Genomic DNA, 16,526 nt, shown 5'->3' with positions numbered 1-16,526 from the left:
CAACATCACCTAGGTACATGAGCCTGCTACTTCAGTCAGCTCAGCAATCCAGATAATTTAGACTGACTGCAGCAGAATGTGCCTCTCTCGCTGTCTTCATTTTGATGTGCAATTGAGGTTCATGTTTTACTCCTCAACAACATTGGGGCCATTCCAACCATCTGACAACAGTGACAGCCTGGTGGTAAAATGACTTTCTTCAAATTTTAGAAAACCTTAGACACAGTGTGTTTTAAATAGCAAATTTAAACTGCTGATGATAAAGTTAATATAAGCTTTACGTTTTTGTGTAGTCAGGGTTCAGTTCTAGTAGTAAACCCTCATAACCTTTTTTTTTTTTTTTTTTTGCCTGTCCCGTTTGGCTCTTTTGCCATCAGAATTGTTGTCTAAAGGCAAAGAAAGATGCTCAACGGATTTACTTTACCAAATTGACCATCCCAGCCTTGCCATAATGGTCCATTTGATTCACCTTTTATTGTTTATTTTATTTTCACTTACTGAATATGGGACAGACTTTACTGGGGGAAAGAAGGGGAGAAAGAAAGAGGGAAAGAGAAACAGCTGAGAAGAGGGACGGGGGAGAAGGGCAAAAGACAAAAACCAACAGAATGAGCAGAAAAAGAAAAAAAAGAAGAAAAAAAAATGCATATATCAATCACCTGGGTCACCTGCTGAGAAAGAAAAAAGAAAACAAGCAGAAGAGAACAAGAGTAATAGAATAAACAACATCACAATGATATATGGGAATATGACAGTAAATACTAAATATTAAACATTATTGTGCAGCACATAAGATCAACAGAACACAGTGTGCTTTGAGGTAGGAGCCAAAAAGGGTGTAGTTTGTGGGTGTGATCACCCGTGTGTACACCTGTGAGCATGGACGCGCTTGTTTTTTGTTTTTTAAAAGGTTCCTTCATGTAATGATCTGCTAGAGGGTGTGGGGGGGCCACAGCCCCATCCTCCAGGGCATGAAGCAGGTGTGGAGGAGATCAAAACTCCAGACATCCAGAGGCCCCCAGAACACAAGAGACCAAGGAAGACCAACCCTCATAACCTTAATGAAACTGAAAGCCTTGGGAGGCTCATGTTCAATAAAAGATTTTGATAGCTACAGTTCACCGTTCCACAGGAAGTTTCATAAATATTACTGTATCTAATTAAAGTTATCTGTAGAATGTGAATGAGATGGGTTGCCTGTAACGCTGGTGATTTCTGCTACTGTGCTTTGTCACAGCTATGCTCATGTTTCTCAGAGTGGATAGATTGTCAGCTTTTAATAAGTTGAATTTATCTCCCTGCACACAGAAGCTGTTTTTCAAGAGGTAATCTTCTGTGCTGCTCTTTGTTATCGATCAGCTCAGTACAGTTCAGTAACACAGGATGTGGTCGGGGTCTCCGCACGTTGACATACATTTGCTCTTTTTTTCCATTTCCCAAGCTCTTGTTTCTCCCATCCTGAACAGTAGTCTTTGAACAGGGCAGCTTCTTAGATTGCACTATTTCTTATCTGAACCTCTTACAGAGCAGTGATTTGACTCCTCTGACCTAAGCTTTATACTGATAACAGCGATCAGTGCCTTACTGCAAAATCCACATCAAGAGCATTGTGTAGAGGTGTACAGCTCTTTAAATAGAGACGTGACATAGTCTTTGCCAATCTTTTATACACAGGCTCTTTCTAGTTTCAAGCCAGTGAGGTTTCAACTCTGCATGTTCCATTGGCTAGCTGTTCGCAGCAGGCTCAGGTGCTGTGGTTGACAGTACATACAGTGATTTAATTTGCATAGGAACCTCAGTGGGAGCCTATACATATGTCAGTCAGTATACCAGTGTACATTTGGATCACTGCTGTGCCACGCTCAGTCAATGAGCTCTTTGTGTTTTGACCCTTTTCGTCACTACCTTAAAGCTAGTCACTGTGGCCATATGTTTAGTTCTTGGTGTTAATGTGAGTTTGTTTTTCAGGTTGAAGATGTATGTGCAAGCTCGGTTTGATCATGTCAAAGTCTTCATGAAAGTGGAGGGAAGAAAGGCTAACTCTGTCAGGTGAGATGCTCTTTCACTCCATCCCTAGCATCCCCCTCTGTATCTCCTCTCTCTACATCCATGATTCTTCACTGTGGCCCTTTACTTTCTTCGTCACCTCTCTTGCGCACTCTGTTGTTTTTGATTGATTGATCTAAGATATTCAGACTCTTCTATCTTTACTATCTTTCTTTCCTGCATCTTCATCTATGCCTCCTATATCATTCATGCAGATGTATTCTGCTTTGCTTTTGAGGGAAGCAAGACAGAATCTCTGGGAGAAATTCACCTGGTATCACAGAAACTCATGTCGAGGGGAGTTAACAACACAGTGATGGCACGGCAGGCATGCTGAAAACAGTCCATGAGAAAACAACCTAAAGTGTCACACTGGGCAAATTTAAATCTGGTCAGGGGTTTTTGATCTTTACCCCTAAGCCGTAAAAGGCTGATGGTGTAATGTTGTCACCCTGCCAGGTGAGCGAGCGGGCGCGCACAGCTAAGTTTGTGAAAGTGATACCTCGAGAACAAGACGACGTAGGAGCTTCATATTGATACCATAGGTGTATATACTACTGTAGGACAAGGCTATGGGATAGCACTGGTGGTTGTTAGTATTTTAGAAGTCCTCAGCATCTTTTGATCACAGCTTGCATGTGGTGATAATTTTCTTTTTACATCTGTGAATTAGCTAAGTTATTTAAAAATTTGACATTTGCTTCTTAGACTTGGGCTCTCTCCACTTTGCATACCTTTTGTTTTGCATGCGCCTTCTTTTTTTTCTTTTTTTTTAATTGTGCATTCATTTTTTGAACGGGTCAGGGAGAGGTGATGGTAGCACCCATCTGCCTCGCCTACTTTTAGGCTCTTTGGCAGCCTTCCGTTTCTACTTAGTGACAAAGTGAATGATGATCCTTGGTGCTCATTATATTTGCCCCCTGGCTGAGATGAGACATCATAAAACTTCCCATCCTTCATTCTTGTCTCACACACACACACCATCATTTTGCTTTGCAGCAGCAGGTTCAGCTGCACACTTCTTCTCAGGAGATAAATTAAATTTTATAAAAGCATATAGAGGGATAAGAGATTTACCAAGACCCTTACCTTTTTATCCTTAATGCATAGTTTTAAATTCTTCTCATCTCTGAGGCCACAAATATGAACCTTGTACAAGCTAGTGTATTACAATAAGTTCATAAAGGCAGTAAGTTTCCAACCATTACAAATTTCTATAAAGTGTAGCACAGTATAGTATAGTCTACTAGTCACTTTGTTATATACATATAAACTAGAGATGGACCGATCCGATATTACGTATCGGTATCGGTCCGATACTGACCTAAATTACTGGATCGGATATCGGAGAAAAATAAAAAATGTAATCCGATCCATTAAATATCACGAAAGCACCTCACAAAACTTGCCACACGCTGTAACTCACCTCAGAACGTTAGCACGTCGGAGCAGTATGCCTCACGTGATAGAGCGGCTGTGGCATGCGGGACCTGTGGTCTGGATAGCATTTGGAGCTTCGCTAGCAACCCGGCATTTCATCTCCGACAAAGTTATCCCGAGAGAAGTAAAGCAAGTGTGTAAGTCCATCTCTGAATGTTTGTAAAGCATTCCTGCGTTAAGCTTAACAGGCGATATATGGAGCGACTGCTTCTTCTTGCTGCTACTTCAATCATGAAACTGCTTAACGATCAGCTGATCGGCTTTTCTGTCGGGAGTCCGTGTCTCTAGTTTGCTTTTGGCCCACTTCGCACCAGAAAGAGGAAACCAGCGGCTGAACAACAGCAGCACGTTTAAGCTTGATCAGCTGTTGTTAGAATGTATTTAATATTACTTTCTACTCGAGGATCTTTTTCTACGTAGCTGACGCTGGTAACTGTGCAGGGGCGGATCTAGCAAAGTTTAGCCAGGGGGGCCGATAGGGCATTAACAGGGAAAAGGGGGCACAAAGACATACTTTTCTTTCCTATTCTTAGAGCTGGGCGATATGAGATTTTTTCATATCACGATATGTTTTTTTCATTTCAGGCGATAACGATATCTATCACGATATAAGCCAAATAACTATATTTGTAAGATTTAAATGTGCCGTTGCTCACAAGTAAAATGTGAAATAATCAGCAGCTTGTTTTTATTTAAATATTTATTTCCCATAATAAGTTCAACAGGGTAGATGTACTTAAGGAACATGAGACTTTTTCAGATAAATAAAGGCAAATATTGCAAACTACACAAAAGGCAGCCGCTAAAGCGTTTAAGTTTCAAAATAGAACAAACGAAACAGACTAAATTGTCAATTCCACTTAGAAACAAAATATTAATTCTAAAAATAAATCTTAGTTTGTTTTACAGAATAACAGACAAAACTGACTAACTTTTGTCAATATCAAATAAACTGAGAACTAAAAGGAAATTCTCAATCTCTCCTTGTTGTATAGCTGAGCTTTTCAAACAGTTTTAACAGTTACTTTAGTCTGACAAAAGCCGAATGACGAATTAGCGCTTCCAGTCAGAGACTGAGGCTACGTCCACACGTACACGGGTATTTTTGAAAACGGAGATTTTCCGTTTTCGTTTTAAAAATAATCCCGTCCACACATAAAGGCAGAAATGAAGGAAAACGCTGCTATGAACATGCCAAAGCAGCAGGTGGTGCTAGATTCCTAACCGTGCAGAAATGTTGGCCAATCAGAAGTCTAGAAGCCTCGGTGGGAAAAAGTAAACAAAGCTGGGGCATAGAAGCAGAACCGAGTCGTATGTGTGGAGGGACAGTAACTGTGTGTATATGTAAGCTTTTAAACACTGCAGAGAGTAGAATTAACAGTAACAGTATTGTAGAAAATCATTTCACCGAAACAATAACGTGGCGCACAGTGTGACGCATGCACCAGTTTATTGTATTTCCAGACTTGCTTTCGGCACAATTTACAGTGCACGCTACTCTGTTTTTTGTCAGACTTGAAATAGCCGAAATACCTTCACACTACGGAACTTCTTTGGCTCTTCCGTTCGACAATCTCTCCGGCGTTGGAACCATCATCTGTTTTCTCTTCGGTCACGCTCGGTTGATTTTTCTAGTCGGCACACTCATTTCCTCCATTACGCGCTGGCTCCATTACCCGCTGGCTGCTTCCCAAACAAACACGTGCGGCTTGGCACTTGTGCTGTACGTAACAAGTCACGCGACGTGACGCTGCGGCTGTGATTGGTTCGGCTCTGCGCTACTTAGTTTGGATTGGCTGACCTTTTTTTAAAAAATTTTTTTAATTTTTTTATTTTAAGAGGACAAGAGCGGCGAGGTCTATCGCGATAGCTTAATTTCTCTATCGAGTAAAAGTTATATCGCGATACATATCGTTATCGTTCTATCGCCCAGCTCTACTTATTCTCATTTAAAATGTCTAGCTTTTAATAAATAATTATCTGACACCCAAAGTTTTAATTTGATGCAAAATGAATAGAAGTCCATTACTGTATATAGTGACTATTAAGTATAATATATATACCCTAGTAAGCTATAGTACATTTTCCTTTGGGAAGGTACCATCTGTGCAGTCTGCAATTTTGTTGAAGAAAGATGTTGAATCTATTTAATATTTCTTGAAAAATAATTGATTTCTGTGCATCTTTTTTTTCACACTGCATCAAATTAAGGTTGATTACGTCGATTAAGCATCATGAGGTGGAGTGTGAGGGGTGGTTCCCCATTTTTTATTTATTTATTTTTGTTGCTGGGAGTTGGAACCCTATTAGTTAGGTTGCTTAATATTTACGCTAAGTACTCTTTAAAATACCAGAATAGGGAGGATGGTGCAGGTTTACAGTTTTTTACAGATGCTAGGACACATTTCTCAATACTTAGGTCAAGTTTGCAAAACTCCTCACACAGTGAGCACAACAGAAGTCTATGTGGGCTAAACTGAGGATCAGTTATCATTGTTTTGGCACAAAATGCATTCAATGACTACATCTCTCAAATTTCATGAATCATCTTCTCACTCAGACACAACAACTGCCAAAAATCTTTGTACGGACAGGACATTTTGCATGTGCTTACATACTGTTTTCAAAACTGTTAAACTTATGGCCAAAACAATAACACAATGCAAAACTTGAAAAGACAGCAAAATCCAACAGCAATATTTTATTGAAACATATTTTAAATCTAAAAATGCAGTTTAACCAGCCACAGCTTATTCTCATTGTAGATGAACATCTACACAGGTGTTACTCCTTCAATTTTTCAACTCCTTCAATTCTGGCATGCCAGAAGATTCTTTCCTAGGTGTATTGCCCTAGATGACATAAGATGTGATGTGGCCAAATGGAGAAGACCGAGTAGATTAGCATTACTATTGTATGTGTATCAGTGGATGGTGTGTATACAAATTCTTGTATTTTGGGATTACTTAGTGCAAAAAAATAAAAATACATAAACAAATATTAATGAATTCTGCATGTCTGATCCATTCCAGTAACATATATTGAAATTATAAACAGAGATGTGTCCTTGTTTTACACAAGAAAACACTGTGTAATGCTACATGTTGTTAGTGTTTTTTAGGTCATTGTTTTGTGGGTGACAAAGTGTGTTTGTCGGCTGTCAACCTTTGCTAGTGTTCTGGAAGAATGAGTTTATTTGAGACCTGAATGAAGTGTTTTGGTAGTTGTAGTGCATTTTGAATGTGAAATGAACTGCTTTGCCAAGCTGACGGTCAGTTAGGAGGATTGTGTGAAGAGTTTTGCAAAAGTGACCTAAGTATTGGGAAATGTGTCCTAGCGTCTGTAAAAAACTGTAAGTTTATTAGATTGATCAGTATTGCTGAACTATGAAATATTTTTTTTTGCATACAGGTATAACAGAATAGCTTTAGTGTAGTTGTTGTTTTAAACTTGAGTATGAACTTATACAAAATGCAGCAAGATATTTAAAAAACAGTTTTGTTGATTAAAAAACACTATATCGGATTCATATCAGTATCGGCAGATATCCAAATTTATGATATCAGTATCGGTATCGGACATAAAAAAGTGGTATCGTGCCATCTCTAATATAAACCACGCTAAAATTCATACTCGTGTCCTACCTTAATGTTATTTAAACCTAATACAGAGAGCAGGGACAGCAACAAGCATCTATAATAACAACAAGGGAAAGTCAGTGCTCTGCAGCCATCAGAGCTCTGACTTGCTCAGGCATGGACTCTGAATCCTTTATCAGCAGCTCATACTTGAAGCCTTGTAAGACGATAGTCAGGGTCCGTATGGATTGCACATGGTTTTCTAGCACATGATTCAAGAGCTTTATTAAAGTGGAAGCTTGGGAATTGGGAACCTTTTTTGCATTCTTTAAACCATTCCTGAAGTACTTCTGGAGTGTTGCGGGGTACATTATTAAATTCACCCTGTATGTTTTATCTGAAAGCATAAAGCATCATAGTTTTAATAAAATATTGATACACTTTTTATGAAAGGCAGTGACACAGAAGATGATGGTGGAGTTTTGCCGAGAGCTTTAATAATCATGTTGACGTGTTTCTTACTTTAAAGCTGAGGTGGATGTTATAAACATAAAAGTAAATTCAAAAGGACGTTTTTAGAGAACAAATTAGAGATGGAGCTGTGCTTTCTAGAAGTGTGACTAATGTGTGCGTCGTAACTTTGTTCATTTAAAACCTTTCTTTCTTTACAATGATGCTTCAAATTGCACTTGTTATGTTACAGCATCAACACATTGTAATGTTCCATTTAACATTACTTTATTACATATTTGCATAAATGTATCCAGTGTCGTTGTATCAAAAGTCATTTTTTTGTTTTTTCCCCCCTAAGGCTGTTCTGTTTAGGTGGGCGGGGCACATCATATGAGGTGATCATGTCAAGGTGGAAATAATAGCACAGGAATTTCCTGTTAAGATTTCGTTTTTACATAAATGAATCACTACTTTTGTCATTTTTGGCAGAAGATCATTTCTTTCAAAAGGTCTTATACGTGACTTTTAACAGCGTTTGGCCTGATACACATTTAGTAGTCGTTAGTAATGAGTAACTGAGCAGCATGAACAAATCAATCTATTTGACATTCTCTCCTCAGTATCTGCCAGAACAGTGTTTTAAGTGTCTGTTAATTCAGAGTACAATTTTTAGTTTTGAATCCAAATGAATAGAAGAGGGTAAAATTCTATATTTTTTAGGGTAATAATCTTATTAACTATGTACAGTTCTGCATCTCAGTCTTGTGTCAACAGGTTCTACTTTAATGAGAAGAGAGGCTCTATCTGCGCTTGTATCTTGTTTAAGAGGTTCCAAATCCGGTCGGATTATTTCAACCACAAATAAGCCTCTACTTTCTGAATAATGCAGACTTGGTGGAAAACCCCTAATTTTACAGTGTTATTAATGTTAAGAAGTCATGGATAGAAGTAGTCATGGCTTCTTAGTGGTCATTTGCCACGTCTAACACAAAAGGTATGACTGCGTGTTTTTTGTTGTCTACTGGAATATCAACCACCTCCAATAAAGGAGTTCTTGTGCTAAAATAAGTGGCGCTTGTATAGCCCACATCCTCTTACTGGAAAGGTGAGCATGTGCATCAAGGGAACCATTCACACATTTCTGATGTTTGTTTATGGGGTTGTTGTTTTTTTTTCGTGTTTATTTTTTTTTAGTTATTCCTCCCATGTGATCCTGGGGATGCCCTCTCCTCTTTTCCCTTACCACTGCCTTTCCTCTCAGTCTGCCAGACGGAGAGGGATGCATCCTTGATGTCTAAAATGGAGCTGCTCTTTTTACAAAGCGAACCGTATTTTTCTGCTTTCTGGGTTTTTTAGTTTAGTTTTTTTAACCAGTATTGTGCTGTTGCCTTAAGGCAGTGATGTTCCTGTCCTGTTGAAGCTGTTCTTTTTCTCACATATTTGTGGCTAGTGCTTTCCTTAGTCCCCTGGAGCTTTTCTATCTGCTCTCCCTCGGCTTGCCCTAATGCTACGTTCAAGTATGTTTCTGCACAGCAGATGCTTACCTCAGGTCTCCTGCTGGTTGCTGAACAGCAAGGCATTTCTAAGGTATTCATTAGGTAATAATGACATTTTTCTTCTTTCAAGTGACTTCAGCTTTTACACAAACACACAGTGTGAAATAGTGTTTGTTAAAAAGCACTGTTTGACTATCTTCAGTTGTCACTTTTGGTAAAATTTGCTGTAATTTTTGTTTGGGAGAACATGGTGCTTGAAGGTCTGCACTGAAACAGTTTTGTGTTACTTTTTAAACTGAACCTCTGTAGTGCAAACTTTTCCAAACCTGGCTTAAGAGGAGTTACACCCTGAAATTAAGGAATAAAGGTGCAACTAAGTGTATAAAGTGTGGACAGGGATGGTTGCCTAGGACACTGGCTGACCTGTACTGAATGTGGACATCAAGGTAGAGCTATTAGTCAGAGTTAACAGCCATAAGACTTTATGCAGTTCTGACAAAGAATTACTCTGAAAATACGATCTAATTATGAATGTGAATGTGTAGGCAAAATATGAATTATGTTTGTCTTTTTTTATGCCAAAGCAACATTACAAAAAAAGCCATTAAAACAGCTTTTTAAAATTGTGTTTTGGTGTTATAGCCCAAAAAGAAAGAGCCTGATTTGCACATCCTAGTTTTACAGATGGAGGTCACTAACATTTTTTTTCACTTCTTTCTCTTTTTTTTTTTTTACCCCACTAGTTTTGCATTTGGCTAAAGTCAATGTCACTATTGTTAGCATGAGGCAAGGCCCTACAGAGGTTGTACAGGCAGTCCAAATCCTCCAGGATGGCACATTAACATGTGCCTTTGCCAGAAGATTTGCTGTCTCCCAGCACAGGACTCGTCTCCACTCTTTTGTCCTTGAAATCCTTGGACCCATTTTCAGACCCTGTGCTGGTGCGGTGGGTCCTGGGTTCTTCCTGGTGCACGATACTTCCCTATCTCATGTTGTGAGAATATGCAGGTAGAGTAGTGTTGTGCAAATTGCTACTGAAGTATCGATTCTTGCAGTGCCAGAAATGTATGTTCTAGAATCAAATGTCATATTGAAATATCGATATTTTAGTGATTTCAGGTAAACTTGTAGTTCATGATTAACAGGAACACAATGGAAAGTAACTATATTATTGAAATTGTCTGAATGATTGTTAGGAACTACTTCTTCCGCCTGTCATAGTGATATACAAAATATGGCTGTATAAATGCATCAGTGGGCGCACTCACTCAGTTGAGGATCATAGGCAGAGTCACAAACAGCCAAGATGCGGTGTGTGACAAATGTGGCAAGGCCACAAACCTTGTTAAACTTAAACAATTAAATTGTGACACAAAATATGATGATGAGGTGAACCGAAGTAGGACGGGAAGGACAGGTGCTGCACGCTGAGTCCTTTGGTGCAGGAGAAAATGTGGAGCTGTTGGCAACGTGTAGTGCTTCTGAATTTTGGAAAGTGACTGACTTCTAGGCTTATTTTTGTGTCTATGTTTAAATGATGTCAATTCAATGCTTCCTTAAAATTACAGAATCCCATTTGTTTAAATTGTAGAGCACTTGAAGTGGAATATGGAGTCCAGGTGTCTTAAAAATATACAACGTACTTGCTGTATTTTTTTTTTTTTTTTTTTACTGAGTGCTATTTTTGAGCTATTTTTTTTAGCAGTGTATTTCCGGGAAACCATTGGGGGGGGAAAAATCATTCATCTCTAAGATAAGAGATTTACCATCAGAGGTGGAGTTGATGGAGTTCGGCTTGTGCTGATCTGTTGTGTGATTTCAACATAGTTTGGTTTCCATGTCTGATCTGATGACGCCTTCTGTATTTTATACCATTTCCTTAGGTTATTTTTAGGTCAAATCAGCAATGTGGTGGAACAGCTGCAACTTTTACTTGCATTCACATTTTCTTTTCTGAGTGCCTACTTTTTAGCAGTTAACAAAAATGAAAGGGGACATTGTCATTGCGTGAGGAAAAATAACTGAGGTCAAAAATTTTTGGAGGAATCCCGGAAACCTTCTGCAGCCAGCCGCACCCTGTGAGTCAATATCAGTTCAAACAATAAGATTGTCTTAACAATTAACAGCAGTGTTATTCTGTAGAACGCTTGTGCAACTGGACTTGTGTAATTGTATGTTTGCAATAGATTTATATCTTAATCTAATAGTTTTCAACATCACAGTACAGAGATCGTTCCCATTTAAAACCTCCAGTTTCATATTGCGATGGCCGTCCATCCCCAAAACAGCTCAATCTTGCACGTGATCTTGCAATGCCTCGAGCTCTTTGTCATGTTCCTAAAGACTTTCTCCAGTTTATTTTGTTGTGTTGTTCTGCCAGGTAAGGCAACAACTTTTGGGTGTTCGGTGTGTTTCCCAGAGTTCAAATCCACATGAATACCAGGCCCGAAGGTTTCCAGCTAGAGATTTGCGGTGTGACGGAGTGGTCAATGTTGCTTGACTCATCTGTTGTTGGTTTTAATGTTGTGGCTGATTGGTGTATGTATTCAGGGGTCATATTTGCAGTTTCTCTATGTCCTTCCCATTTTACACGGCTGTCTCTTTGCTGATGGGACTCGGCAGCAGAAGGAAAACAATGGGAACCTCCCTGAAGAGAACATCAGTGTGTCCTCTGTTCATTCACAAGAACATTATATAGAGACCAGATGTGTGCACGCTCTTGGCTGAGCCACCCGATCTTGATCTTCAGAAATATCCAGGATTTAACACTGCAGGGAGCCACTCTCTCTGTTTGCCAGCTACCCCTCTTAAATGGTTGTTTACCAACATGTATGTTTTAATTTAGCCCCCCCCCCCCCCCCCCCCCCCCCCCCGAGAAAAAATGTAAAAAACATCCGTTAAGAGTAATCTCTTTATCAGTAAGACATAAAAATGAATGACATGGAAACAGTAGATATTTGGTGTGCACATCAAAGTGGATGCAGTCATTGTAAGTATGCTACTTTCTTGCATATTGTGGCTTTTCACACTGGATTCTCCTTTTGATCTGAAACGTCACTTTGTTTTACTTCAGGAAAAAATGTGCTGTGGCTGTTAATATGTAAAATAATGCGTAGTAGTAGTAGTAATAATCTCCATTAATGACCTGTAAATGTCACATTATAGCAGTGTTTTGATCGGTGCGCGTAGTGGGTGGATACCTGGGTGGATCTAATTTTCATGTGATTTTTCCAAAACAAACAATGGCTTAAGTCAGTTACGGTTCGACAGTACACATGTGATGTCTTGTGTTTTGGTGACAGCAACCTAAGCTGGCTCTGTGTTGCTAGCTCATGTCTCCAAGAATCCAGTCAACTATTCAGATCGGTGATTTATGACCATCTCTAATGTGCCACAGGTCTACTTTAAGACAAAGCTAGGCTGATGTCATCAAGTGCAAATAGTTAAAGGAGCGGTAAGAAAGCTGTGCTTGAGAGATGTCGTCGACTCTCAACTAAAGTCAGTTTCCATTCCACGAGACAGGCACTGAGCAGGATCTCGTTTTTCTGCCAAGCCATGACTCAAATCTCTATCAATCCTTTAATGAGCGTCAGCAGTCACTGTGCCTCGGGCGACAAGAGAAATAAAGAGCTGCAGTTGCCGGTTTAGGAGGTCCAACAGTAGTGATGTGACTTTATTTTTGCATGACATCTCTTTGTTATAAACACTCGTTTGGTCTCTTTTGTGCTTTCATTTGATTTAAAATAGGTATCATGAGTTGGACATTGAGAAGAGCCTGAGGGATAACCTGAGCTACAAAACACTGATTGAATATCCTGAGCTGCATGTTGTACTCAAAGATCACTGGAAGGACTATCCACTGAAAGGACCAGGTAAAAAAACAAACACACCCACCCTAATCTCAGCCCTTTTTCTCATCTCATCTAACTTTCTGTTATTTTCCCCTGCATGCATGCTTTTCTGCTGATTTCCAAACAACTTTTAGTAACTAAACAACAGGATGAATATATAATGAGTTCAAATACTATGTAGCCCCCAAACGCCAATCTCTCTCCACTCCCCCGATTCCAGCAGCATTGTATCATGTCCTGGTTTCTCCAGCTGAGGCTTTAAGACTTTGTTCCCTTATTTTTCACTATGGCAACATGCTACCCAAAAGGAAATGAGCGTGCTCTGTTCAACATCACTTACACCACCTTAACCTCAACTGCAATTGTGGCCAGAAAGAGGATCAAACATGGCTTATTGCTGAAGATTGACCTCATAAGCTGTGAAGTGAGAATAGACGAGAAAACAGGAGATGAGTCCGTGCTTCTTCTCACCTCTGCGTCACTTTCCACTACTGCTGGGTTTTCAGTGTCGAGAACCATCAGTCGCGTCAAAACAGGACAGCGTGTCACGAAAAGCACGCTCATCCGTTTGGTTCCTGTGAGATGTGTACAGTTCGGTCCAGCTGTGGTTATCGCAGTACTTTCGGTATGATCACAAAAGACCACACAAACACAGTATCACAGTTACTGTCAGAGCCAGACTAGCCGAATGGCGAATGAGATCATTTTTAGTCTGAGTGTGTGCGTGTCTGTGTTTTTAGTGATAAGGCCTCGGTACCACGCTGTTTTCCTATAAGGTTAGCTGTAGAAACACACTGATGATTACACATGCCATGGACTGTGAAGCTAGACGGGAAATGATAACAAGCAATTGGACAGCGTGGCAGCGACTGTATCTGCTGAAGTAATGTTGGGGGTCTGGCAGGCTCCAAGCATGCACCGTGCAGCCAGACAGTTTAAACTGAATTCTATATTTTGTTCTATAAACAGACCTGAAATATGACAGAAGTCTTAGAAAGTACTGTCTGCAGCCCCAACGTAGCCAAAAGGTTAAAGTCAGTTATCTTTGGGTTTCTGTCGCGCAGAGCTCACTCGTCACTTCACTGGAAATGTTGCAATACCACTCTTGGGTGTCAGATCTACAGGGTGGGCCATTTATATGGATACACCGTGATAAAATGGGAATGGTTGGTGATATTAAAGCCCTGTTTGTGGCACATTAACATATGTGAGGGGGCAAACTCCTCAAGATGTGTGTTGACCATGGTGGCCATTTAGAAGTCGGCCATCTTGAATAAAACGTTTGTTTTTTCAATAGGAAGAGGGCCATGTGACACATCAAACTTATTGGTAATGTCACAATAAAAACAATGGTGTGCTTGGTTTCAACATAACTTTATTCTTTCATGAGTTATTTACAAGTTTCTGACCACTTATAAGATGTGTTCAATGTGCTGCCCATTGTGTTGGACTGTCAATGCAACCCTCTTATCCCACTCTTCACACACTGATGGCAACACCGCAGGAGAAATGCCAGCACAGGCATCCAGTATCTGTAGTTTCAGGTGCTGCACATCTTGTATCTTCACACCATAGACAATTGCCTTCAGATGACCCCAAAGATAAAAGTCTAAGGGGGTCAGATCGGGAGACCTTTGGGGCCATTCAACTGGCCCACGACGACCAATCCACTTTCCAGGAAACTGTTCATCTAGGAATGCTTGGACCTGGCACCCATAATGTGGTGGTGCACCATCTTGCTGGAAAAACTCAGGGAACGTGCCAGCTTCAGTGCATAAAGAGGGAAACACATCATCATGTAGCAATTTCAAATATCCAGTGGCCTTGAGGTTTCCATTGATGAAGAATGGACCCACTATCGATGTACCCCATATACCACACCAAACCATCACTTTTGTTGTTCCAACAGTCTTGGAGGGATCCATCCAATGTGGGTTAGTGTCAGACCAATAGCGGTGGTTTTGTTTGTTAACTTCACCATTCACATAAAAGTTTGCCTCATCACTAAACAAAATCTTCTGCATGAACTGAGGGTCCTGTTCCAATTTTTGTTTTGCCCATTCTGCAAATTCTGTGCGCCGATCTGGGTCATGCTTGTTGAGATGCTGCAGCAGCTGGAGTTTGTAAGGGTGCCATTTGTGTGTAGCTAATATCCACTGAAGGGATGTTCAACTAATGCCACTCTCCAGTGACATGCGGCGAGTGCTACGCTGTGGGCTCTTGCTGAATGAAGCTAGGACAGCCACTGATGTTTCTTCATTAGTGACAGTTTTCTTGCGTCCACATTTTGGCAAATCCAACACTGAACCAGTTTCACGAAACTTAGCCAGGGTGTAGTTACCGTTGCATATCACTTTCAACATAACACAAGTTGTTCCCAATGCTTCTCTTTTTCTCTCATGACTCTCATGTACATGTTTTAACCTGTTAGAGTTTTACTATAGGAAATAACTGTGTGCAGTCACCTTATAAAAATGGGATTATATTGTTTCAGCTGAACCTGCATCAGCTTGTGCTCCTTTTGCAGCAAAGAATGACAAGGTTGGCCAAGAAAAGGAAACTGCGACCCAAGTTTCGCCATCGCCACAAAGATCTCCCACAACAGGAGAAACCAACATCAGCAGAACTGCCCAAGAGATGGAACCCCCACCACAGAAAAAGGCAAAGAGAGGAGATGAGGAGCAAGAGGAGGGAGAGATCACAGACAGTAGTGATGAAGACGATAAAAGGTCAGCATGACTAAGGAGGGGGCTCTTAAAGAGCCGATGGCTATTCTCATATCCCTGCCTGTGGAGATGAAAATGAGTCAGCTAATGCTGCTGACAGCCGGGGGATTGGAATGACAGTATCCAGATACTGAGGCTGTGACGCTGCACACGTCACAGGAAGTCATCAGTCTTCTGTCAGTTTACTTTAGTCCTTTTTCAGTATTTGTATATAGGTCATTTTCAGTAGTGAGAATAACTGTTAATGAAATGTATTATTATTTGCACTTAGAATCATTTCAGTTTTTATTTTTATACTGACTGATTTCATAAGTGAATCACTGATAATATTTAGGGTTTTGATATTACTTTAATTTCAAAGCAATATATATATATGTTAGTAAAATAAATGTGTTAATAACATCTTATTCTGTTAAAAATGTTGTTTTGTTATTAAATGAATTTATTTTAAAAACCATCATCTGTACTAGGATTTGTGTGTTTTTAAATTCAGTTTTTATATTTGTCTGGATTTCTGCTTTGTCAAATAAAATCAGTGTTTGGAAATGTTGGTTTTCATGATACTTATTTCCCCTTTATGTGTAATTCTCATACTGCAAAGATAAAAATATATTTTTATTAACATAGAAAATCTTGTAAACAAAACTCTGAGGCCATCACTGTGTTTGCTGATGTAGCTGTTTGACAGCTGTTTGAGGGTTTGTGATTTTTAAAAAAAAATAAAATAATTTGCATAATGTTAAATCTTCAAATTCTAGGGGCACTTGACACTCAAAAATACAAAAGCTCAATGCAATTTATTTAGTTTCTATATGTGGAAACATGTAAATTTGCTTCCATATGGTGGACAACAGGAAAAGCCCAGAAATGACTTGTATTGAATATGTATTTGTAATGTATTAAGTTCACTGGGCTTTTATGGGCTTTTTCACTAAT

At 39.7% G+C, this 16,526-nt stretch overlaps 1 protein-coding gene across 2 annotated transcripts in view; it reads left to right on the top strand.

The window, feature by feature from the left end:
- Positions 1-16,129, top strand: part of znhit6 (zinc finger HIT-type containing 6) — a 43,803-nt gene extending 27,674 nt beyond the window's left edge. Inside the window, exons 8-10 of one of the 2 annotated variants that reach the window (XM_085437133.1) lie at positions 1,969-2,049; positions 12,761-12,885; positions 15,392-16,129. In XM_085437133.1, the coding sequence (XP_085293259.1) occupies positions 1,969-2,049; positions 12,761-12,885; positions 15,392-15,603 (418 nt within the window). In that variant the 3' untranslated portion in view covers positions 15,604-16,129. Of the gene's footprint in view, positions 1-1,968; positions 2,050-12,760; positions 12,886-15,358 lie in introns of both variants that reach the window. The other variant, XM_085437132.1, reaches the window with a different exon arrangement.
- The last annotated feature ends 397 nt before the right edge of the window (positions 16,130-16,526 follow it).

This window comes from Copadichromis virginalis, linkage group LG17, assembly GCF_057382275.1.
Source record: "Copadichromis virginalis isolate Kocher_CV1m ecotype Utaka linkage group LG17, C_Virginalis_male_GT1.1, whole genome shotgun sequence".
NCBI classification, from domain to species: domain Eukaryota; kingdom Metazoa; phylum Chordata; class Actinopteri; order Cichliformes; family Cichlidae; genus Copadichromis; species Copadichromis virginalis.
This window is presented reverse-complemented; position numbering and strand designations above follow the sequence as displayed.